General features: G+C 37.0%; 4 protein-coding genes across 7 annotated transcripts; 2 read left to right on the top strand and 2 right to left on the bottom strand.

The window, feature by feature from the left end:
- The first annotated feature begins 296 nt into the window (after positions 1 to 296).
- FIE (Transducin/WD40 repeat-like superfamily protein) lies at positions 297 to 4544 on the top strand. Its single transcript, XM_020379712.3, has 13 exons — positions 297 to 579; positions 673 to 738; positions 859 to 981; positions 1434 to 1514; positions 1591 to 1683; positions 1807 to 1882; positions 2516 to 2595; positions 2677 to 2748; positions 3347 to 3406; positions 3509 to 3605; positions 3819 to 3882; positions 3964 to 4023; positions 4125 to 4544. The coding sequence occupies exons 1-13, from the start codon at positions 391 to 393 to the stop codon at positions 4186 to 4188; spliced, it is 1125 nt and encodes a 374-aa protein (XP_020235301.1). The 5' UTR covers positions 297 to 390; the 3' UTR covers positions 4189 to 4544.
- A 2583-nt stretch (positions 4545 to 7127) lies between these two features.
- On the bottom strand, positions 7128 to 7982 carry LOC109815098 (protein CHLORORESPIRATORY REDUCTION 41, chloroplastic). Its single transcript, XM_020379692.3, has one exon. It carries the CDS (start codon positions 7926 to 7928, stop codon positions 7317 to 7319), a length of 612 nt encoding a protein of 203 aa, XP_020235281.2. The 5' UTR covers positions 7929 to 7982; the 3' UTR covers positions 7128 to 7316.
- Positions 7983 to 8127: 145 nt separating this feature from the next.
- On the top strand, positions 8128 to 11085 carry LOC114916968 (polycomb group protein FIE1-like). Of its 2 annotated transcripts, XM_083065874.1 has the most exons (5): positions 8128 to 8268; positions 8771 to 8838; positions 8918 to 8981; positions 9069 to 9128; positions 9230 to 11085. In XM_083065874.1, exons 1-5 carry the CDS (start codon positions 8249 to 8251, stop codon positions 9291 to 9293), a joined length of 276 nt encoding a protein of 91 aa, XP_082922000.1. In that variant the 5' UTR covers positions 8128 to 8248; the 3' UTR covers positions 9294 to 11085. The 2 variants fall into 2 exon arrangements, with proteins under 2 accessions (XP_082922000.1, XP_082921999.1); XM_083065873.1 differs by lacking the exon at positions 8128 to 8268 and having other exon boundaries at positions 8288 to 8838.
- LOC109815090 (amino-terminal region of chorein) lies at positions 9732 to 23858 on the bottom strand. Of its 3 annotated transcripts, none has more exons than XM_083065870.1 (20): positions 23611 to 23858; positions 23451 to 23539; positions 23252 to 23361; positions 23083 to 23137; positions 22574 to 22662; positions 22188 to 22254; positions 22040 to 22102; positions 21640 to 21810; positions 21449 to 21542; positions 21284 to 21354; positions 21072 to 21147; positions 20897 to 20940; positions 19618 to 19685; positions 19111 to 19196; positions 18858 to 19015; positions 17415 to 18750; positions 16991 to 17277; positions 10730 to 10936; positions 10501 to 10657; positions 9732 to 10217 (listed from the first exon to the last, which is right to left on the bottom strand). In XM_083065870.1, the coding sequence occupies exons 1-20, from the start codon at positions 23720 to 23722 to the stop codon at positions 9922 to 9924; spliced, it is 3636 nt and encodes a 1211-aa protein (XP_082921996.1). In that variant the 5' UTR covers positions 23723 to 23858; the 3' UTR covers positions 9732 to 9921. The 3 variants fall into 3 exon arrangements, with proteins under 3 accessions (XP_082921996.1, XP_082921995.1, XP_082921997.1); XM_083065869.1 differs by having other exon boundaries at positions 21275 to 21354; positions 23611 to 23857; XM_083065871.1 differs by lacking the exons at positions 22188 to 22254; positions 23083 to 23137; positions 23252 to 23361; positions 23451 to 23539; positions 23611 to 23858 and having other exon boundaries at positions 21275 to 21354; positions 22574 to 22639.
- Positions 23859 to 26042: the final 2184 nt, after the last annotated feature.

Here is a 26042-nt window from a genome sequence, read left to right as displayed (position 1 = left end):
TTATGTATTAATCTTATGTGTCATCAAAATCTTGTAAAATTTTAGCCATTGATTAATCGTTACACAATGACTATAAAAATGTAATGAATGATTTAGATTTTAGTCAACAGATACAGTTTCAATTGAAAATTTATAATATTGACTGAATGTGATTCAGTTATATTTGTAGTCATAAAATGACTTATTATTTTAATTTTAATAAAAAAATTAAGGTCCGAATTTTATAACACTTGTCGGATTGAGTCAAGTCGAGTCGGGTAAACTCAAAAAATAACCTATTTATTTAAAAAAAAATTAGGAAATTAGAAAATTATAGACTTTCTCTCTCATCCTTCTTTGTGTGAAACCCTAGGAGAGAGAGCGTAATGAAGTTTTATCTGAAACCCTAAGATGGTGGCTGAAGGAAAATCATTTGGTTTGGGGTGTGACCCAGTAGTGGGATCGTTGAATCCTGTGAAGAAGAGGGAATACAGAGTCACCAATCGCCTCCAAGAGGGAAGGCGCCCTCTATACGCCGTCGTTTTCAACTTCATTGACTCCCGCTACCTCAACGTTTTCGCCACTGTTGGTGGCAACAGGGTACACTCTCTCTCTTTCTCCACAACCCCTTTTTCTTTTCATTCCCAAAGTTTCAACCTTTAATGATTTTTTTTTGTCTTCTTAATTCCTTAGATCACTGTTTATCAATGTCTTGACGGAGGAGTTATTGCTGTTTTGCAATCTTATGTGGACGAAGATGTGGGTCAACAGTAACACTTCACTCTCTTCTCTCTAACTATTTTTGTTATTAGGGTTTAATTTCTATGGGTGTGTGCATAGAAAAGTGCTTCAATTGTTAGATGTTTTTATGTAGACCAGAAGGATGAGTCTTTCTACACAGTGTGTTGGGCATGCAATGTTGATGGGTCACCATTTGTTCTGGCTGGAGGAATCAATGGGGTGATCCGAGTCATTGATGCTGGCAGTGAGAAGATATACAAGGTATTTTGGTTACAGTATTGAACTAGTGATAGTCTACTTGAAGCATGAGTTTGATGATTATATGCTTCTGTATTTGGAGGCATTTATAAGAGTTTAGTTGGGTTTATTTTATGACATAGCATGCAGGCCGGGTTTTGATTAAGTGAAGCTCTTTTTACTTATTTCAATAAGTTTGATGGTGAACCATATCACAAAAGCTCGTTGTTGTAGTTGGAGAGCTCAAGACCTTATAAACCCCACACTAGCATCTCACATTTCCAATGTTGGACTCGAGTCACATACCTTGTAATTGGATCCTAACATTTTCCCACAAGTGCCCTTAGTCTAGAGTTTTGTGGGAATTACTGCAAGTTAAATGTCTTTAATAATTATTTTTATTGAATAATAATGAAAATGTGTTGGTTGTGGGCTAATTCATGCTGCAATGTGACATGATGCTCTTTTCTTTGCAGAGTTTTGTTGGCCATGGGGACTCCATAAATGAAATTAGGACTCAATCATTGAAGCCATCACTTGTGATATCTGCAAGCAAAGTAAATGACTTCTCCATATTTTCACTATTTAAAAAAATCCCTGGTTTTTCATTCAATGACACCTAAGGTTGACCAGGATGAATCTATTCGGTTATGGAATGCTCATACTGGAATATGCATTTTGATATTTGCTGGAGCTGGAGGACATCGTAATGAAGTCTTAAGTGTTGTAAGTGTATTGTTCATCTAATGCATCTTTATGTTTTCTTGCTTAATTAATTATTCTTAGTGATAATATCAAATATTTGGATTTTGGAGATTAGCCCAAGTAACTTTCTGTTGCTTACTATAGGATTTCCATCCATCGGATATATATCGCATTGCTAGCTGTGGCATGGATAATACTGTGAAAATATGGTCTATGAAGGGTAAGATATTTAGAATCATGTTTGCTGCAATGCTGCTATCTGAATATGATTTATTTTACTGTTGATGTATTTTTTCTAACGCTATCCAATATTCCAGTTAGAATGATATCACATCCCCCAACAAAAGAAAATGACTGAAAAACCAACTTACAAAGATAATAGCAGGAACATTAATGTAACTGTCGGTACTAGGTTTGGTAATAATGTGCCAGTCTGAAACATAGTTATTTCATCAATTATAATGTAAATGAAAAGATCAAGAAAAAAAGCCTTTTCCTACTAACCACTAGATGGGGTTGGCTACGTGGATCAAATGACAGCATTGTGTCAATTTTTTTCGGAAAGGATATTAACAGTTTGGTCTTCCTTCATCTCTGTTTATCCATCTATCCTATCTTACATATAATCTACTCTTCTTAATATAAGTTGTTTTTGGTATGTTTGACATTTGTTTCATGATTAACATGGAAGCTGCAAGTAACAATTACTTCTGTAATTTCTTGTGTCGGTCAATTAAAATGTGCATGAACCAAAATATACACTATTTATGCTTGTGAATCTTTTTTAGCATATCAATTGCATTCTTGTTCTTTTTCATTTTTATCCACCATGACCCTTATGATGTTACTGCAGAGTTCTGGTCATATGTAGAAAAATCATTCACATGGACAGATCTTCCTTCCAAGTTCCCCACAAAATATGTCCAATTTCCTGTAAGTAACAGTTTATTACTTTATTTTGGTACATATCATTGATCTTTTCTAATTTCTAATTCTAGCAATACTTAATTTCAGGTATACAATGCTTCAGTTCATATTAATTATGTTGACTGTAATAGGTGGCTGGGTGATTTTATCCTCTCAAAGGTGAGTGGTTTCTCAGAACCAGTCTACTAGGTGGAAATTTAACGTTAGGTTTGTTCTGAGGGAAAAAAATGTTCCCTAGCTATGGCAAATACAAACAATAGAATTGAATTAGAAAAAGGATTTTTTTTAAAACAAAGATAACTGTATTTCTAAAAAGGAGCTCCTTCTTTCGGAAAATGGTTTTCCAATTTAAATCATACTGGTTTTGAGTTTGGAAAAGCTACGCTCCAATGTTATCAGCTTGGTGGATCTGTTTTAAAATCAATAGCTTCTAATACTATTTCATTTAAATAGTAAATTAATTATTGAAAATTTTTATGCTATTACTATGGTGCTCAGACTTTCTTTGGTAGACAAGCAAAAGTAGCTTTTCCTTGTAACTCAGTTCAAGTGGGAAATCATATTTAATGAAGCTTCTACGTAAAAAAATAGTTAAATAATTGGGAGATAAAAGTTTTAAAGGTTTTTAGGCAAGTCCTCAATTTTGAAAACTTGACTATGAATCATAAGTATAGTATTTTTATTTTAAATTTTAATTGTCTGATTCATAAAGTTACATACCAATTCCTTAAGTAAATGAATTATGTTACGATTCCAGAGTGTTGACAATGAAATTATCTTGTGGGAACCTAAACTGAAGGAACAAACACCAGGGGAGGTTAGTTGTTGTTATTGTTGTTGTTGTTATTATTATTATTATTATTATTATTTATTTTTAATGTGTTAATTTTAATCAGCTTTTATGTGTGGATATGTTTAGGGTGTAGTTGACGTCCTGCAGAAATACCCTATTCCCGAGTGTGATATCTGGTTCATCAAATTTTCTTGTGATTTCCATTACAACGTAGCTGCAGTAGGTAAGAATATCTAATTGCAATTTTTTTGCATTTATTATTTTCTCTAGTATGTGCAGCTTCATCCCTACAGTGACAGGACTATGTATTACACAATTTGTGTTCATTACAGATTTCTGACAATTTGGACTAGTTACTTTGCTGGCAAGTTTGTAATTTCAAGACTTCAGTTTAATATTATATTCACTTTTTTTTTAAAATTTTTGGGTCTGGCAGGTAACAGGGAAGGGAAGATTTTTGTTTGGGAATTGCAGGCAACTCCTCCTGTACTTAATGCAAGGTTTGTTTTTCACATGATTATTTCAATGCTTTTTTTGTATCTTTATTTTATGAAATTCCTATGCTGAGTCACATTGTGCAGGTTGATACATCCTCAATCAAAATCTCCAATCAGGCAGACTGCTACATCCTTTGATGGAAAGTAATTCTAATTCATCTTTATATTGATTTTGCTGCTTTTAATATTGATGCAATATTGTTTTTGTTTTTAAACTGTGGTCCTTTTGTTTTGTTATGTTGTAGCACTATTCTGAGTTGCTGTGAGGATGGGACAATATGGCGCTGGGATTTAGTTACAAGCTCCTAAATCTAACTTACCTCCGTGCAATACCAATCTGATGTCGTGTCAAACAAGAGGGCATTTTTGGTTTATCACTTTATAATCAGTCATGTACACTACATCAGGAACCTGGTTTATTGCATGTTTTTGGATTTTGGTTATGTAACTTATGATGAAAAAGGGTAAACTGAGAACCTGTAGTTATCGGTTATGTAAAAAAAAATAATAAGAGAAAAGCCATTCCATGCTTGTGTTGCATGTGAGGATGAAAGGGCTAAAGAGCTGCTTCGTCCAAAAACTGGATCAAATCAGCAATTTAAACAATTTAGAGAACTGAGAATCCGCATAATTCAGGTTCAGTATTGTTTTTCTTCTTTTTCTAATTATTATATTATTTAACCAAAGATACTTTTTGAATTAAGCATGGCAATTCTTTAATTTATAATTAAAATTATATATCAGTTTAGTATAATATTTTGCCCCATCATTGTAGGAAAATATTTTGAAAATCTAGATTTTTCCCTCTTGCACATATTAAACTGCCGAACATCACGAGGACCTTAATCGAAATTCAAACTATTGTTACCATGCAAGACAATTTTTAAATTCAAAATATTAGAGCTGTATCTTTGGTTCGGTTAAACTGTGATCATAGTCAAAATTTTTATCGGATCAGTTTTAGTATATTCTTTAACATTGGTTACGCGCGGTCAACGCTGCTAAATTTTTTCTACCCTTTATTCTAAACAAAAGTCACCTTAGTTATGACTTCTCTTTCAGAATTTAATTACATCGTAGGAAAGTGTTTACAAAATCTGGTTCCCTCTTCCCGGTTTTTTTTGGTACAAAGAAATTAATAAACTTTAAAATTTAAACTAAGGACTATAAAAGAAAATAAAAGAATGAGGTTTTGTGTAATGAAAAATAATTGAATGCATTAGAAAATTTGGCAACATACCTAGTTGGCTGAGTTGATCTATTACAGACTGGTCAACAGAACTTTCGAACTTGAGCAATCGTATAATTCCAGCAGTTATCCGACCAACCGAGTCAATTTCAGATTTGCACAGAAAAGTGAGGTGCTGAACCTCTTCCTTGGTTACTACTGCCTCAATCTGCAGGAAGAAATCATCATCATACACTACCTTCATAAAGGCTTTTTGGTCATAAATATGAAATTCTCATTACCTGTTGTTTAACAGAGAATTTTAGGCTTTCCACTTCCCAATTTGCCATTTCATCATCGACATTCTCCATGAGGCCCAAGTATTCCAAATCTATGCAGGAGGGCTTCAGCATAGTTCATTCAAACTATGAGACTCCAAGTCTTGTTCATATAATGGTATTACATGCACAATGCTTATGTCCAGAAAAGGGACTGAATGAGCATTTCCCTTCAATAGATGTTTCTCATTCTTATGCACTCAGAAAGCAGCTATTAGTTGAGGATATCCATTATCACACAGTGAGGGAACATTTTTCTTAGAACTCAAGAATGAGCCATTTTCACACGGCAAGTGTCTCTCAGCATCTACATAACCTAGCTCAACATTGCCAATGTAAAATAGATGAAACAATAATAGCCCAACCAAGGGTTCTGTGAGTGGCATTAGTAAACAGATCAAACTGCACTAAAGGAGTTCCCACAGATGACTCAAGAAATAGAAGTTGGAGGTTTTTCACCGATTAACTCACAGCAGCATCACGAGGAACTTTGTCCAATTGTTTCCTTTTTCCAGCCATTGGTATTTTTTCACTAAGTCTCCCAAAATAACCATATAGATCCAGGACAAAAAACAATTGTTCAACAGAAGTGTTGGACAGATACTGTTCGCAAGCAACTCCAACCCTGACAATTACCCCAGGAGGGGGAACTTGTAACATATGGGTATGAAGTTCAATCCAATTGTGAATAATGCATTTATGTTCTCTTTTATGGTATTTTTTTGATGGAATATTTTATGAGAGTTATTTTTATAAGGTTATTATACAAACATACTTCACAATGATGAGATATTATCCACTTTGGACCTTAGCCTTCACAGGTTATGAGTTATGAGGGGTTATGAGACTTGTTACCTCATCCAATCTGTTGGGGTTATTTTAAGGTATTTGTTTGAGAGAATATTTTATGAGAATTATTTTTATAAGGTTATTACACAAACATATTTTACAATGATGAGATATTATCCGCTTTGGGCTTAAGCCCTCACAGTTTTGCTTTTGGTCATCACCCAAAAGGCCTCTCTATCATTGAAGTATGTTTGTGCTATATAAGTTGTTATTTCTTGTCTTATTTTATCGATGTGAGACTTGTTTGTATCCTAACAAATATTGCTCAAGCACATTCAGAAAATTTTCCTTTTCATTTTTGACATCTGTAAATATTTTTCTTTCTTCTTTTTTATTAATCAGAATTTGATGTAATCTCTGAGATAAAAGAATGTGGTTATAACAAAATGTCAATGGGAGCACAATTGAACTAAACATTCGGCAGTACTACTTTCAAGTTGTTTACATTGGATCATCAATACCAGAAAATTCCTATGAAACAGTTGAATTCAAAAGGAATAAGCACAGTCTCACAAAATCAAAACCAAAGTGAAACCCATGTCCAAGTGTGAGGAAGGGATGAAAACCTGCTAATCTTATTCATAAGTTCATAGTTTAAACTAATATCATGAATATGATGAGCATTGCTCTCTATCACGGTCAAGTGAGATCTCTAACGTTGAACTTCTCAAAAGTGCTCAACAATATCAATTCACCACTTGCCTGTAAACATTTTTACTTTTTTTCTTATTAATCAGAATTTGATGTCATCTCTCAGTAAAAGAAGGTAATGATTATAAAATGTCAGATGAGGGATACAATTGAGCAAATTAGTGCTAACCAACACTCTCTAACACATTTTTATTGGTTAAAATTTGTTAAAAATCACAAAATCATGTGAAAGAATGATTAAATTGAATGTAAAACATACCAAATTTTGTATTTTCCAATATATTTCCATGAGTGTCAAAAGAAAGTGTTTAAAATAGTGACAAAAGGTGTATTGGTATCATTTCTCACTGAACAAAACATTCATCAGTACTACTTTCAAGTTGTTTACATTGTATCACCAAAGTGACAAAATTCCCATGAAACAGTTGAATTCAAAAGGAATAAGCAACAAGTATGGCTTGCCTGCACCTAGCCTTGGCCTGTTCAAGCCTCTCTCCCAAAGTCTCTTCCTTGACAGCAGCCTTCACCATGGCCAAATCCATCTCCATGAGCTTCAACACTCTAAAGAGTTCAGTCACCATTCTCTCCTCCACTTTGCCTTCATCTCTGAGAACCTCAGCCTCCTCTCTTGCCCTCTCAGCCACAATCTCTCCCACCTTTGCCAGAAGCTCTGTGGAACCATACTCCTTCCCCATGAGGGTCTCCAGCTTCTCAAGAAAATCAGCTATGACATGCCCTATTGGCCTCTCTAAGTTGATCTCTTTGGTCCTCTTCCACCCTATCTCAAAGTTTGGTGGCTCTGGCTGTGCAAGCTCTTTGCTCCCTCTTCTCTCTCTCACTATCTCTGATCTCCTTCTCTTCTCAATGGGGAAAGACTCTGGACTGTTCACTGTGCTGAAGGAAGGATCTGGGGTGGGAAAATCTGCCTCCGGAGTGGAGGATGTGCATCTCAGGGAAAACAAAAACTGCTTCTTCTGAATGGAAAACTGTGGATATGTGTGGAGATTAAGAGGAGGAGGGTGTGAGAACACTGTGGAAGCCATGCAGTAAAGTGAAGATAAGGGTCTTCTATTATTTATTATTTGGTGTGTGTATATGCATTGCTATCGGTTCTCAGATAATACAATTAAAAATATCTAGAAATATGGATGAAAACACCGTGAACAAAGATTTTCAACCGTAAGATTAATCTTAATTAAAAGATTTTATCTACATGAGGCCACACGAGAGTACGTTGAATGGGACCCATGTTCCAGTGGACAATTTATTCGAGCTTGGCTTTTCAAAACAACTCTAGTTTTGGATTTTGTTTTATTTTTTTCTAGCCCCTCTCTTTTCATTTTGCAATACCTTTTCAAAACAGATGGTGCTGATAATTGTGAGGTGATGATACTATCAAGCACTTCTGCTTTATGCGATTTGCTTCATCCTAGTGCTATGTCTCCATTCACAATTTTTTTATGTTACTTCAGACTTTAGTGTGATTGATGTAGTACAACAGCCAGTTTGCATGTTTCTATTAGCATACTTTAGTGACAATTTCTTAATTCTGAATTAAAGTTGAATTAAACAGAGAGGCATTTGTAGGTTATCGTCTACAGTGCACTAAGGTTAATTATCAGGTACAGATAGAGTTGGTATGTCTTTAAAATGTAGTCCAGTTCTATCCAAAACAATTGTTGAAACTCATACCTCTGTTGTGGCTAAAACTTAAAAGCCAATGCAGTCTTGCTTCATTGTGCTCGTGTGCCAACAAGTGCATAGTTGCATATGACATTGCATTCATTTTTGACATGATAATTGTCAATAGTACTTGTCTGTTGTGGGGGGCTGGTATTTATCTGCTATATAAACAACCTGAAACCATTATGATCTCTGCTTGCAGAAATTACTTCTTAGTTTGCGTTAAAGTTTCGAATGCTCTCCTTACAATTTGGACTAGTTACTTTGCTGGCAAGTTTGTAATAATTTCAAGACTACAGTTTAATATTATATTCATTTTTTTTTTATTTTAATTTTCTGGGTCTGGCAGGTAACAGGGAAGGGAAGATTTTTGTTTGGGAATTGCAGGCAACTCCTCCTGTACTTAATGCAAGGTTTGTTTTTCACATGATTATTTCAATGCTTTTTTTTTTTTTTAATCTTTATTTTATGAAATTCCTATGCTGAGTTACGATGTTCAGGTTGATAAATCCTCAATCAAAATCTCCAATCAGGCAGACTGCTACATCCTTTGACGGAAAGTAATTCTAATTCATCTTTATATTGATTTTGCTGCTTTTAATATTGATGCAATATTGTTTTCGTTTTTAAACTGTGGTCCTTTTGTTTTGTTATGTTTTAGCACTATTTTGAGTTGCTGTGAGGATGGGACAATATGGCGCTGGGATTTAATTACAAGCTCCTAACTCTAACTTGTCTCCGTGCAATATCAATCTGATGTGCGTCTCAAACAAGAGGGCATTTTTGGTTTATCACTTTATAATCAGTCATGTACACACATCAGGAACCTGGTTTATTGCATGTTTTTGGATTTTGGTTATGTAACTTATGATGAAAAAGGTTAAACTGAGGACTTGTAGTTATAGGTTATGTAAAAAAAAAAGATAAGAGAAAAGCCATTATATGCTTGTGTCGCAAGTGAGGATGAAAGGGCTAAATTAACTGGTTCGTCCAAAAATGGGTCAAGTCAGCAATTTAAACAATTTAGAGAACTGAGAATCCGCATAATTCAGGTTCAATATTGTTTACAAAATCTGAATCCCTCTACCCGACTTATTTTGTACAATGAAATTAATAAACCTTAAAATTTAAACTTAGGACTATCTACAAATTAATCAAAGCTCTTAACATCAGAACTCGATTGCATTTTTTGCTGAAGGAAACAAAATTTTGTTACACCAATGTGGAGCCATGGTGGCTGCCTAGCTTGTACAACACTCAACAACGATCTGTATCCTATATACACAAAATATTGTAACCTATGTGAACGAAAATCTTTTGACTATAAATATACAGCAAAAATGGAAGAGGACCTTAAAGTTGATTCCGTAATTGCATCAACAAGTCCTGCATAGTATCAATCTTTTGACTCAGTTGGACGATGTTAACGTGTTGAGAGGAAGTCTGTGAAGTACCAATATCACTGACTAAATCATTAAGTGTAGCCTGTGAATCCACAAGTGCTTCCTCAAGCAAAGTTAATGTTTGTTCCGAAGTTCTGTGTGATTCCTCATTGATGAGATTTGGCAATGGAGAAAGTCCTCTGCTACCAACACTACCATCTCTACTAACCTTTTCAGGAGAGAAAATCTTGTCAATGCCTTCACTTCCTGCACATCATCATACCATTATTAGAAGATTATGAAAAAAGGAATAACTAAGGCTCTGTTTTGTATAGCTCCATTAACATTAGTTCTTTGTTAGGCAGACTGTGGCCCAGGAATATGTTAATTATTGTGGATGAAGATAGACCAGGTGATTTGAAGATAAGGTATGAAGCTCCACGAAATTGTTTAATAAAAGAATAAGATTTTATTGCTAATGAAAATAAAATAATGAGATTTTATGGCTACTGAAAAATAATTGAATGCATAAGAAAATTTGGCAACATACCTAGGTGGCTGAGTTGATCTATTACAGACTGGCCAACAGAACCTTCTAACTTCAGCAATCGTATAATTCCAGCAGTTATCCGACCAACTGAGTCAATTTCAGATTTGCACAGAAACGTGAGGTGCTGAACCTCTTCCTTGGTTACTACTGCCTCGATCTGCACGAAGAAATCATCATCACACACTACCTTCATATAGGTTTTTGATCATAAATATGAAATTCTCATTACCGGTTGTTTAACAGAGAATTTTAGGTTTTCCACTTCCCAATTTGCCATTTCATCATCGACATTCTCACCACCTAAGATCAAGCGAACTTCAAGACCAATACCCCCAGCTGTGTCGTTGAATTCTTTACCCCCATTTTCAATTAGCACTGATGAAGGAATGTCTTTTTGCATATGAGGCTTCAAGATTTGCAGTCCTTGAACTCCAACCTGCAAGTTTTGGCTCAGTATGTATAGTAGATAGAAGTAGGACGTCTTACAAGAAAAGAAACATAAATGAGAGAGTAAAAAATAAACCAACTAACAAGGGGGCTGTAACAGAAGAGGTACACGAGTGGAATGAGAAATCAAAAGTAAAAGAGCATGTGCAGTCTGTTAGCTCAAGTGGACAGGTGGCAATCAGTGAAGGAGGAGATGCTGAAATTAAGATCAAGCGTGTGAGAAGGCCAAGTGTGCGTATGAGGGAATATGTGTGGCAGAAGAATTAGTTAAATACCAGGGTGGGGTAGGAGAGAGAATTTAGGCAATGATTGGGAAATTATTCTTCTCTCTCTCAGTGTACTTTTTTTCTTTCATTGCTGAAGTATGTACTGAACTTTCCATTAAATACCAATTGAGTGATTCCCTATGATCTCGTTTGATCTCATAGGAAGTGCACTCTTTCCAGTTTTCCATTAAGTGGTTGTGCTGTCCTTCTCAGTTTAATTGCTGCACTGTTTAATTGTTAGAATTAATTCCTCCTTGTTACATTTGGTGCTTTCATTACCCCCACAATGTCTTCTTCTCCATTACCGGAACTGGCTCAGATCCTGGAGCATTTGGAAAAAAAGGATCGTGAACATGCTCGTGAGATCAATGAGCTGCGACATGATTTTGATGAATTCAGAGTCAGTGTTCAAAGTGGAGGGTTGAACTCAAAAGGATTCCAGAACCCATTACAAGTGAGGAACGTGAAGCTCGATTTTCCGAGGTTCGATGGCTCTGATGTCCTACAATGGATCTTCCGGGCCGAACAGTTCTTCGAATACTATAACACCCCTGATGAGCAACGCATTGTGATAGCTGCTGTCCATTTCGAGAAGAACGTTGTGCCGTGGTACCAAATGATGCAACGAACCAGTCCCATTATTTCGTGGAACACATTGACGCGATCCTTGGAATTGGAGTTTGGACCGTCGCCATTTGATTCACCGCGCTCTACTCTCTTTAAATTGGTACAAACAGGTTCAGTCAATGACTACTATATTGAATTTACTAATTTGGCTAATCGTATTTATGGCGTTAGTGCTGAGGCCTTGTTAGATTGTTTTATAAGTGGATTGAAACCTGATATTAAGAGAGAGATTATTGCTCAAGCACCTAATTCTTTATTAAAAGCTATTTCACTTGCTCGGTTATTCGAAGAAAAATACAGTTTCAGATCTCGACAGTCTTTTGTTACTCGCAATACTTCACATTCGGCAGGGAACCAGTCCTATACAAATCCTGCCCAGCAGCCCCTCTTGAATACCCCTAATATCAAACCAGCTGCTTTTCCAAATAGAAATACTGCGGTGCAGAAAATGTCCCCTGCTGAAATGCAGTCGAGACGAGAACGAGGTTTATGTTTTACTTGTGATGAGAGGTTTTCTGCTAACCATAGGTGTCCCAACAAACAATATCTCCTTTTACAAGTTGAGGATGAGGAGGAATTGGAGGAAACAATCAATGTGGACAGTACTGCATTAGAAGACGAATTAGAGCACCACTTGTCTTTCAATGCCCTGAAAGGAGTTGCAACTGTGGGTACAATGCGGTTTACAGGTTCTATTGCGGGAAAGGAAGTTCACATCTTACTTGATAGCGGTAGTAGCGACAATTTCTTGCAACCTAAGCTTGCTCATTATTTGAAATTACCTATTGAACCTGCTGCTGGGTTACAGGTTATGGTAGGCAATGGAAGTTCCTTGTCCACTGAGGGCAAGATATTGAATTTGCAAGTTCAGGTACAGGGTCAAGTCCTTCAACTGCCAGTTTATTTGCTCTCGGTCTCAGGAGCAGATTTGGTTTTAGGTGCTGCGTGGTTAGCCACATTGGGTCCGCACATCGCCGATTACGGTTCTCTTACTATTAAGTTCTACAAGGACAAGAAATTAGTGACTCTGCAAGGTGAAAAGTCCAGGCCTGCTGCCATGTCTCAATTCCACCACCTCAAGCGACTTAATCATACTCAAGGTATTGCTGAAGTTTATACGCTGCAGCTCCTGTCCTCTTTTGTTGAAACTGATCAATGGAAGGATATTCCTGATAATGTTGATCCTGAAATTGCTCTTTTGTTGCACTACTATCGCCAAATTTTTGCTAAGCCTACTGGTTTACCACTTCCTAGATCGCAGAACCACAGAATTCCATTGTTACAAGGAAGTGGTCCAGTGAAAGTCAGGCCGTATAAATACCCCCATAGTCAGAAACAGCAGATTGAACTTATGATCAAAGAAATGCTTGAGGATGGGATTATTGCACCTAGTTCGAGTCCGTTTTCTTCTCCGATCATTTTGGTCAAGAAGAAGGATGGTTCATGGCGTTTTTGCACTGACTATAGGGCACTTAATGCTATCACTGTTAAAGACAGTTTTCCAATTCCTACTGTAGAGGAATTGCTGGATGAGTTGTTTGGCGCTAAGTATTTCTCCAAGTTAGATTTTAGAGCTGGGTATCACCAGATTTTGGTTCAAGAGGAGGATAGATACAAAACAGCTTTTCGCACTCATCAAGGGCATTATGAGTGGTTAGTAATGCCTTTTGGATTGACAAATGCTCATGCAACGTTCCAGAATTTAATGAATGACATATTTCAAGGGCTTTTGCGCAAATCAGTCTTGGTGTTCTTTGACGATATACTGGTTTATAGCTCTTCTTGGTTCTTGCATTTACAACATCTTCAACAGGTTTTGGATATTCTGGCGAAGCATGAACTGTATGCGAAGATGTCTAAATGCTCATTTGGCTTAGAGCAGGTGGAGTATCTTGGTCATGTGGTATCTGGCGATGGGGTCTCTATGGAGACTAGTAAGGTGCAAGCTGTCATTGATTGGCCAGTCCCTAAAACAATCAAACAACTCCGTGGTTTTTTAGGCCTTACGGGTTATTATAGAAGGTTTATCCAAGGTTATGCTTCCATTGCTAACCCTTTGACGGATCTATTGAAAAAGGACAACTTCAAGTGGTCCAACGAGGCTGATGCTGCCTTTATCGCACTTAAGCAGGCCATTACAACCGCTCCTGTCCTATCTCTTCCTGATTTTTCTCAACCGTTTGTGTTAGAAACAGATGCTTCAGGGTCTGGAATTGGTGCAGTCCTCAGTCAAAATAAGCATCCTATTGCTTTCTTTTCCAAAAAGCTCTCGAACCGAATGACTAAGCAATCTGCTTACACTCGTGAATTTTATGCTATCACTGAAGCTATTGCTAAGTTTCGGCATTATTTGCTTGGTCACAGATTTATTATAAGAACTGATCAGAAAAGTCTTAAGTCTCTCTTGGACCAAACCTTGCAAACGCCTGAACAACAAGCTTGGTTGCATAAATTCCTTGGTTATGACTTTTCCATTGAGTACAAACCAGGGACTGAGAATTTGGCTGCAGATGCGCTGTCACGATCATTTTTTATGGCTAGTGCGGTCACAGCTTCTGACTTGGTCCACCAGATCAAGGCAGCTTTGGGATCAGATACTGCCCTACAACCTATACTTACTGCTCACTCGCAGGGAAAGGCTTTGTCTGCTCCTTACTCATTTTTGGATGGGTTACTGTTTTGGAAAGGCAGAATCGTGGTTCCTAATGTCCCAGCCATTCAAAACCAGATTCTACAGGAGTTTCATTCTTCACCCTTGGGAGGTCATTCGGGTATTGCGCGTACATTTGCAAGAGTAGCAACCCAATTCTTTTGGCCAGGAATGAACAAGGATATCAAAAATTTCGTGCAGCAGTGTTGTGTTTGCCAGCAAGCAAAGACAGCAACAGTTTTGCCTGCTGGTCTTTTACAACCCTTGCCAATTCCTACTCAGATCTGGGAAGATATCAGTATGGATTTCATTGTTGGACTACCACCTGCTGAGGGTTACACAGTGATATTTGTAATCGTGGATAGGCTGTCAAAGTATGCTCACTTTGCGCCTCTAAAGTCTGACTTTAACAGCAAACGAGTAGCAGACGTTTTTCTCCATACTGTGGTTAAGTTACATGGCTTTCCCAACTCTATTGTGTCTGATAGAGACAAGGTATTTACGAGTACCTTTTGGCAGCATTTACTGAAACTAAGTGGTACAACACTTAAGCTTAGCACGGCTTACCATCCTCAATCGGATGGACAGACAGAGGCATTGAACAAGTGCCTCGAGATGTATTTGCTTTGTTTCACACATGAGAAACCTAAGGACTGGATCAAATTCTTACCATGGGCAGAATTTTGGTACAACACTTCCTTTCATCATAGTGCTCAAATGTCCCCCTTTAAGGTGGTTTATGGCAGGGATCCTCCAACGCTTGTCAAGTATTCTCATTCTGCGACAGACCCACCTTCCATTCAAGAGATGTTACTGCAGAGAGACAGAGTGTTGGCACAATTGAAGGTGAATTTGATGTTGGCTCAGCAGCGAATGAAGAAATATGCTGATCAAAAGAGATTGCATAAGGAATTTGTGGAGGGTGAAATGGTTTTGGTGAAGCTTCAACCTTATCGTCAACATTCCTTAGCCTTAAGAAAGAATCAGAAACTGGGATTACGCTATTTTGGTCCCTTTCCAATTCAGAAGCGCATTGGTTCCGTGGCTTACAAGTTGCTACTACCGGATTATGCTAAGATCCATCCAGTATTTCATATATCTCAGCTTAAGCAATTTCGAGGGGTTACTGATACAGTTTATGTACCATTGCCTTTAACAACTGCTGTGGAGGGACCTGTTGTGCAACCAATTCAAGTACTTAGTGTGAGGGACATCATTCAAGCGGGGAAATTGGTGCGCCAAGTCCTGGTCCAGTGGGAAGGATTTGGTGTGGATGCAGCAACTTGGGAAGACCTTGACAAATTGGAGCAGAGTTATCCAAATATCAACCTTGAGGACAAGGTTATTGCAAAAGGGGGGAGTAGTGTAACAGAAGAGGTACACGAGTGGAATGAGAAATCAAAAGTAAAAGAGCATGTGCAGTCTGTTAGCTCAAGTGGACAGGTGGCAATCAGTGAAGGAGGAGATGCTGAAATTAAGATCAAGCGTGTGAGAAGGCCAAGTGTGCGTATGAGGGAATATGTGTGGCAGAAGAATTAGTTAAATACCAGGGTGGGGTAGGAGAGAGAATTTAGGCAATGATTGGGAAATTATTCTTCTCTCTCTCAGTGTACTTTTTTTCTTTCATTGCTGAAGTATGTACTGAACTTTCCATTAAATACCAATTGAGTGATTCCCTATGATCTCGTTTGATCTCATAGGAAGTGCACTCTTTCCAGTTTTCCATTAAGTGGTTGTGCTGTCCTTCTCAGTTTAATTGCTGCACTGTTTAATTGTTAGAATTAATTCCTCCTTGTTACAGGGGCTGAATTTAATCATATTTAAACAGAAGTATATGAATCAGAGGAAGCCCACATTGCACAGTATTTAACGTTTCCTGGGTAAGTACATAATAATGATTTGATCGTTATGAACAAAGTCTTTATTCATTATCATCATAACAAATATGACAAGAAAGCCTCCTAGCCTCGTGTTTGTCCATTCAAGCCAAGTAATAAATATTTGATTCCGACTTTGACAACAATCGAAAAGATAGTTCACAAAAAGAAAATAAATTATAAACTGAAATATGATCCACTTTTCAACATGAAAAGTAAAAAGTTATTTTACAGAATATTTGATCAAAGCCAAGGATATAAATATGTCTTCAAACAGATGTTTGGTTAGTTTTCAGAGTTGTTTATGTTTTAACATGGAAATAGCTTCTAGTCAACATAAAATTATAACAGAACTAATGATCCATCAAAGCTACCCCCACCTTCCCAACAACAAAAACAGGGTAATGTTCATGTTTTGAAATTCCTGCTGGATACGATGCCTGACAGGATGTTGAGCTGTTTTTTTTTTCAGCAAGTGTTAATTTTGCCTTCTTTCTTTTATTGTGTCAACCAAAAAACAATATTCTTGAAAGAAAAATGCTTCTGCAGCAGTTTGGAACAGAAATTTATACACAAACATTAAATCTTTAAAAATCAGAAGGAAAAAAAATCATTTTTCTTACCGTAATCAGTTCTACTGGATATTGTTTTATTCTTTGCAATTGTGCCTTTCCATCTGGAACATTTGTTGGGCTACTTTTTGCATTTACTCGTAAACCATGGAAAGATGCATGCCAACTCCTGTCTTCTCTGTCTTCATCTTCATGGCTGGAGAACCACCACCTTTCAGCTGTATCTTGTGCATCTTCAAGGGCAAATAACCAGTCTCTCAATTCTACAGTTACATCCACATCATCAGGCTTCTTCAATTGGGGAAAACCGGTTTCTTTCCCTTCTCCCTTACTTCCAACTGGTGAAAAAATAGTAAAGGAAGTATATTTAAGCGAAGCAAATGAACATGCCAAAAGATGAATAGAGAACAAATTTATTATGTATTAAGCACAATAACCAACTACAGAAAATTAGATGACAAAGTTTGTTTCATACCATCTTCTGAATCATTAACAATGAGAGGAGTTGCCTTAAAAACCTTTGACAATGGTCCCTTTTGTAAGTTTTCTAACCCTTTACAAAGACCCATCCCAGGACCTCCATCAGGCCCAAGTATTCCAAATCTATGCAGGAGGGCTTCAGCATAGTTCATTCCTCCACCAAGACGAACGCCAGATATAGAAGCTGAGACATTCAAACTACGAGACTCCAAGTCTTGTTCATATAATGGTATTACGTGCACAATGCTTATGTCCAGAAAAGGGACTGAATGAGCATTTCCCTTCGATAGATGTTTCTCATTCTTATGCACCCAGAAAACAGCTCTTAGTTGAGGATATCCATTATCACACAGTGAGGGAACATTTTCCTTAGAACTCAAGAATGAGCCATTTTCACACGGCAAGTGTCCCTCAGCATCTACACAACCTATCTCAACACTCTGCCAACGTAAAATAGATGAAACAATAATAGCCCCACCAAGGGTTCTATGAGTGGCATTAGTAAACAGATCATCTCCAACAAACTGCACTAAAGGAGTCCCCTCAACATTCAAAGATGACTCAAGAAATCGAAGTTGGAGGTTTTTCACCGATAAACTCACAGCAGCATCACTAGGAACTTTGTCCATCAGCTTTCCACTAAAGGATTTGTCACTAATGTCCTTCAATTGTTTCCTTTTTCCAGCCCTTGCTATTTTTTCACTAACTCTCCCAAAATAACCATATAGATCCAGGACAAAAAACAATTGTTCAACAGAAGTGTTGGACAGATACTGTTCACAAGCAACTCCAACCCTGACAATACCCCCAGGAGGGGGAACTTGTAACAATGGACTGCCATCAGCAGTTGCCATAGCTACTTCAATGCAAGCATCTTTCAGATCAACACATCTCCACAATCCTGCTGTCTGTCCAAGGGAATTTTGACATCCAGTTCTGTCAGTACATGCTTCCAGAGACAAAGTAAGTTGGGATGCTCTAGCAGTCCACTTCTTCTGGCTAGCATCAATTGGTTGACCTTCCCAAAGGCAGAAGCAAGCAGGATCCTTCTCCAGGTTCAGCATTCTTAGTTTTAGTGAGGGTGAATTTAAAAAGAAAAGGCTTTCAATATGAAGCCTTGCCCCAGCAAAGGAGGTCTGGACTGTATTGTCCATATCACTTTTGGAAATATCTGATTTGATCTTGTCAAAGGGAACCGTAAGATCAAGTCCCTTGAGATTGAAAATAAAAGATTTCACAGAGAAATCTGGTAAAATGTCGCCAGGATTGACAACAATACCATCGGCTAATAAAGAGGATATCCTCAGGCATGATTCTTCCTGGAGATGAATCTAAAAATATAGAAAGATCGTCAAATTTTATAATTGGAAAAATAAGTTGAAAATAGATACACTTATAAGTCTATACGAGGCCATTTACAAAAAGAGCCTGCACATACCATAAGAGGCTGACAGTCAACAACAGTTTCAGAAGCAAATGATGGTGGAAGTGGAGAAGGCATGATCTGAAGAGCATGGAGGCATATTAGAGGGGTTCCCTCAATCAATTGCCACTGCTGTTCTTGTAAAGGATATATTGGAGGGCAAAAGCTTCTGGCTGCCAAAAGAAAAGATACAAAAAAAATAAGTGAACAAACAATATATCGATTGCTTAAGTGGTTACTTCTTTTCAAGAAAATGTTATCTTAGTACCAAATTCTGGCACATGGAAAGCATCTCTTGTGGCAGCTTGCATTGATGGTTGCACTAAGATACATGGAGGGGAACAAAAGGTGTCCCTGCATTCCACAAACTATGACTTAGTTTTGTTGTAACAATTTTTACAGACAACTCAAGAAAAAAAAATGATTGTATTATTTCAACTAGCAAGAGCACCAAATTGATTAATCAAGTAGGAATATTGCTACTCCTTAAGAATATAATTTCCTTTTCTCCTTTACAATTGCAATAATTTCTCCCAATTCAACCTAGGATATATATCATCTAACCATAAAGGTAGTGGGTGCTCTAGACAGCCCACTACCCATTGCCAATATATTCAGATTAGTAGATTCCCATCCCAGCTTCCAATCCAATCCTGTGAGCACAGAACACATTGACATAAACGACCACACCTGCCCATACACACTAGAAAAGCTTGCTGAATTCTTTTAATAGCTGTTAACTTGTTATTCAGACAGGGCACAAAAAAAAACAAACCTCAAAAACAATCCACCAATTGTAATCCTGGTCAAGTTATTATCACTATCTCCTTCAGAAAGGCTGGCCTGCAAGGATAGTCAGACAAACGATTACTGCGACTGAAAGTCTGATAACATTGCACAGCAGAGGGTCACCAACATGGAGGATATGATTTTGAGACAGAGGGGGCTAGATATGTATATTTGTCAATGGCATTGTGGTGAACCAACAATTCCAACAAGTTTAAGCTATTGGATGAAGACACGTGAATGGTTTTATGTTATATTTCAAACACACCCCTCATGCAAGGGCTCTTTGGACTTGAAGCATAAAAACTTCACAGGCCCATGTACCTTGTGCTGAAATTAAGCTTTTATTAAAAGAATGAGTAGAAAGTATCAAAGTCTAGACCACTTGATCATATACAGGCTCTAATACCATGTCATGAACCAACAATCTAACAAGGTTAAGCTTTGGGGTGAAGACATATGAACGATTTTATATTGTGTAAGCAAATGCAGCATTCAGACACTCGCAGCAAGAATATCCAAGGGGGGATTAGAATGTTTCCAACTTTGGTTTTTTCTATGTACTAGATATGAAACCATTAATTTGCCTTTATCCAACAAGCTTTTGGGATGGTTGGTTCATGACATGGTATTGGATTCTTTATGACCATATATATAGTCTAGAGACTTCAACCCTTACTCCTTCAAGTTAAAAATAAATTTTCAGCATAAGACAATGTAGACATTGTCTTGGCTTCAAGCCCAAACGGCTCTTGCTTAAGGGGCTGTGTCAGATATAATGTCATTCATGTGCTTTCATTTAATAGCTTAAGCTTTTCAGATAGTTGGTCCATAACACAAATACTTAGCTGATAATTAAAAAAAAAAAAAAAAAAAACCTCGTCAAGCAAAAATCACATACACAGCATATATTTAATGTTTACAATTTTATTTTTTTATTTCTCAATTATTCATATCAATTTTAGAAATATGTAACATGTATGCACACTTAGAGAGGGTTGCCTTCCATCTTATTACTCAATGGACGTCCAATGAGCCCAAATAAACTAAGCATTTTAAGCCCACAAAAAAAGTCTTAAAGGAAAATATAAAGCACCACATGATTTTTAACTTTGGCTCAAGGTATAGTCAGTTCTATTCTACCTATCAGATAAGGCCTAGGCAACCAACATCAATATTGAGAGTAATATGGACAAGTAGCCAAGAAAAACAAAATGAGTGCAAAAGTGTTAGATGGTATCAGAAAAAAGAATCATCAAAAGACATACCCGAGAAAAACAGAGGGACTGCATCAAAAGTTCAAGCTGGAACTCTGCAAATTAATGCAAGTAGTTGGATCATTGAGCAAGCAATGATATACATAAAACTAGCATATTTAATAATAATTCAATGAAACAAAGATCAACATTAAAATAAAATACTATGCGCAAACTAGAGACAAACCAGTATCTTTAATACAAAGAAATATATGATCTACGACAATTGACACAAGAGAACGCCCAGCTGCTTCAGTGGATCGCTGTCAAAATGCAATTACATACAAATTCAGAGAAATCCAAAAGGACCAAAACAGAACATGATTATTTTGTGCATAATAAAACTACTGAGGTGTTCTCAAAGGAGGAAAAATTTCGGATATTTGAAACCTGCTGAACCTTGGAATCAACATCCCCCCTGTTTAGACAAACAAATACTCCCGTCATAAAGCGGAGAAGCGCACGTAATCCTGCTCATATTGGAATCAACCCCATATCACATCCATGCCATTTATATCAATTGAATACATACACAATAAACCCAAAATGTGCCATTTTACTTACCTGGTTCGCTCAATGCAGGGCAAACAGCTTCATTGATATGCAATTGAACCTCAAGCCCAAGTGGACTATTCAACTCGGTTCTCTGAATTGTGATCTGGAAATAATAAAATCAAGCTATATTTCATGACCCCCAAAATACTGTAATGAAAGAGAATATTTATAAAAAATGTCAGGGGAACTGCACTAATTACATATGCTTCTCCTGATATTCCTTCAATAAAACGCTCTCCTCCAAAGAATACTCGCTTTGCACCATCATCATCCCTAAAATTTGATCCCTCTTGAGTGTGGCCTAATGTAGCCTCTGTGAACATGTCGGGGTGAGGCAAAAGATCAATAGACAAAGATTGCCATTCCAGTTTCTGGGCAGGACAAAAAAATGTGAGAATATTATATGTTAATACACATGTTAAGCAACATAGTATCCTCAACTTTGAGAATATAGCAGAAAATAATTTTTATGAAAGAATGCTAATCTTATATTGAAATTAAACCAATAATATAGAAGAGCAATATGAAGGATATAAAACCACATTGATACAGATTACACACTGATACATTGAAACTAGTGAAGGGGGATGGATATATTACTTTGAAGACATATATGTACTTCGTGTTACTGGAGAATTCCCGCGCTTCCTTAAGATTTACAACCTGATAGTATAAAAAAATCCTTAATGACGTGCTATATGCAAGTAGAGTCAGAAATTATTGTAAGCCTTAGTGTTGAAGTAATTACCTGCCAGTTTTCATTTGTGGTATACAGCAAAAGATTTCGTATGGTGATGGATGCCATAGGTGGGGCCCTGCAACCAGAGGCAGGGAATGGGGATGTTTATAAACAGACTTGAAGCAAAACTTATAAATAGTCTTTGAGCCAAACTCAAAGCAAAATTCATCACCCATCAGGTTTGTGCTTAAGTCTACCCCACAGAACCACCCACTACATTTTAACTCCAGTACATGAAACGTAGTTTTACGTACTGCATCCATCCCAGATGGGAACAAGATACTAGTATCAATTTCAATTTATTGAGATCCATTCCATAACACTTGACAGGGTTGATAAAGCATAAATAAACTGAAGAAGATATTGTATTCGGAAAACTGGTATCAAAAACTTACCATGTAGCTCCCCCTTGGCGACGAGAACCACCACGAGTTTCAAGTAATAGATTAACTGTTTGAATTTGCATAGTCATACCATCTGCAATCTGACAATCGCCCACAATCAGTATCACCGTGTTACATTCAAACAAGATTCATGCATTTAAGGACAAGTGAACGGCATTTGCTAGGAACTTCCAAACCTAATATAAAGGATTGTGTTAGGCGGTTAGGCCAAATAGCGTTGCAATAAATTATAAACCAACCTCTCACTGCATCCTTATCCTCCGATTTTACTCGATAGTGGACTAAGATTTAATAACCTATCCCTCTAGTCAACAAATTATCCTTGCCTACATCTTTATTTATGTCACTAAGAATTATCCCCACGAGACAACAGTGCAAATTCAAATCCCCCTAACATTGTGAAAACCGACTACAAAATCAACTAAAGCACTTTCCGTAGACTACGAATATCACTTTATCAACTATGCTTAGAAAAAAAAAAAACAGAGCCAAACTCAAACCTTATCAGCGAAACCGTAACCACTTCCCTTGGCGGAGGCAGCCGACGGCGTTGAACTACACATAAACAACAAAACAAAACAAATGCCAAAAAATGAAACCAACGCCAGAAAAAGCAAAAGCAAAAGCAAAAGCATGAACTAGCATCAGCAGCGTCGTTTCATTGTTCACCTGTTCGAACTAAGAGATGCTTCAAAATCAGAATTCTCCTCGAGAACCAGATCGAGTCTATCAATGTGCAGGACGACAGGCTCCGTTTGCACATTGCTCACCGACGGAAGCTGCAAAAAAGAAGGCACAAACGAAAAATCACGATCCGAAACGCAGCGAAGGAGAAGCGATCGAAATCCGTTACCGCGAGCGACTCAACTGTTATCTCTAGCTTGCCGACTTTGGCGGTGGCAACGTTGAGCGCCGGCGGCAATCCGACGCTGGAATGCAAGGCGTCGCCGTCGATATCTGAAAGCGAAGTCGGTGAAATGAGATTCGAATTTGAATTCGGATTTGAGTTCGGACTCGAAGCTAGTTACCTAGATTGGAGAGGTGAACGGTGCGTCCTTGAAGCTTGAACTGCTCGCGGGTGAAGGACTTGAGCCAGTACTTGAGAGTGTACTCCAGAGCCCGACCCAGTATTGACTCCATTTCCTGACAGAGTAATATCAGGTTCGGATCCTGCGATTCGGGTCGGGTTTTGCGCTTAACTCAATTCACCTTTTTTCCTTTCTTCACCCTCTTCCGTCCGCGCCGATCGTGTGTGTGTCCGTCTAGTGTTATTATAGATAGAGAACGAAAATTCCATTTCTGTTGCGGCCGGGCACGTGCGGCACGTGTCAGAGGGATGGAGTGCTAGTATTTGTGTTGTGTTGTGTATGTATGTATGGGTATGGGTTGGAAGCAAAAGCTATGATGCATGAGCATCACATGAATTTTCTTTTTTCTTTTTTTTTTTTAATATTTGGTAAAGTTTCTTGAGTTTTACATTTGTTATGTTATGGTCTGTGTCCTTAGTGTTGCACAAGCCAGTTTGGTGAGATGAAACACCAACTTCACATTTGCTAAGCCGTTCAACTGTGGGAGCAAATCCATTTTTGAAACTCACATTCAACTTTTACTAGGACCGACGGATTTATGAACAACTACCTTGTCAACTTGGGCCTCAATCGTACGTCTTGTGTTGTGTGATCATAATTCATAACTCTTTGTCATGCATGTTATGGAGTTATAATGAGCTAACAATTTTTTCTGTTAAAACTATATATTATACGGGGAGCATATCAAGTAAGAGAAATTTATTATGAAAGATAAGAGGTTAAAATATAATTCTTAAATTAATTTCCTCTCACTTGATTAAACCCTAAATTTTCTCTCACTTGATTAATTTAAAAGTTATATTTTAATTCTCTTATCTCTCATATAAATTCTCTCTCACTTGATATGCTCTCATATTATACAAAAATGTTCTGCTCATAAAACATGAATTAAACCTCATTTATTTTTTACTTTTTATTTTCTACTCGAGCATCTCCAATGGGGGTTGCTTATAAGTAACCACATGTGCCACATCACTGCTAAATCAGCTCTGGCTCACTTTATGGGTTGCTTAAATTTTAGCAGAGTTGCTTGTAGAAACAACTCTGCTAAAATTTAAGCAACTCATAAAATGGGCCAGAGCTGATTTGGCAGTGATGTGGCACAGGAAATTACTTATAAGCAACCCCCATTACAGATGCTCTTAGTGACCTTAGTGTTGGAGTCTTTAGATATTTATTACTGATTTTTTCTTTGACATATATATATATATATATATATTATATATATATTAATAAACTACTATTAAGTTATTTTTTCTCTAATTAATATTAATTAATTAAAGTGTATGTCTTATACTATTTTTCTTTCTCCGTTAATACTCATATTTCTAGTAACTAATTAAAGTGCGTACTTTTTAAGGAGTTTATAATTAATGCATTTTATTAACTTAAGATAACACACTTTAATTAGGAATATTTTAGTCTAAAATAATTAATATATGAAAGAACAAATAATTATTTTAAGTTGAGTCTTATAAATAGGAATTGAGGTTAGAGCTGTCAAAGTGGGCTTGGCTCAGTGAGCCAACTCGGTCCACCATGGGTTCGAGCCAGGTTAGGTTAAAAAAAATTGAAAATTTCAATACCGGTCAATTTTGAACCCGACTCACTAACAACCCGACTCACCCAGGTTGAACCCGTGGTGAGTTGGGTTGGCCCACCAATCCATGATGAAATTTTTTTTAAAAAAATACAATAATTATTGGGCCATGGTGCAGCCCAACATGAGACAATAATAATTTAATGTTGGATTGTGATTTGTAATTTTTATGATTTTGGATTGTATTTGAAGTTTAAGATGATTTTGGATTATACTTGAAGTTTAAGATGATTTTGGATTATATTATCTATTTGAGATTATTTAGATTTGATTTGATTGTATTTAAAATTATCATTTAATGTTTGGGATGAATTCATTTATGGATGTCTTAATTATGAATCTCATATTTTTAAAATAAGTTTGAATTTTTTGAGTTTTAGTTGTATATTAAGAAAAAAAAGATGAATTTTTTTTTAAGGTGAGTCAACCCATTTAACCCACCAACTCGCGGTGGGCTAGGCCAGGTTCGATTATTTTGAGTTCACTAATAAATGAGTCGGGTTGGATTAGCCCACCAAATGGTCAACCCGTGGTGGACCGGGCCGGGTGGCCCGTTTTGACAACTCTAATTGAGGTATTCTATATAATGACTTTTATATTATTATTCAATCACAAATATCATATATATATATGTGTGTGTGTGTGTGTGTGTGTGTGTGTGTGTGTGTGTGTGTGTGTGTGTGTGTGTGTGTGTGTGTGTGTGTGTGTGTGTGTGTGTGTGTGTGTGTGTGTGTGTGTGTGTGTGTGTGTGTGTGTGTGTGTGTGTGTGTGT

Source organism: Cajanus cajan, chromosome 10 (genome assembly GCF_000230855.2).
Source record: "Cajanus cajan strain Asha chromosome 10, NIPB_CcT2T_4, whole genome shotgun sequence".
Classification (NCBI taxonomy): Eukaryota; Viridiplantae; Streptophyta; class Magnoliopsida; order Fabales; family Fabaceae; genus Cajanus; species Cajanus cajan.
Note: the sequence above shows the minus strand (reverse complement) of the source record. Positions and strands in the feature narration are given on the sequence as shown.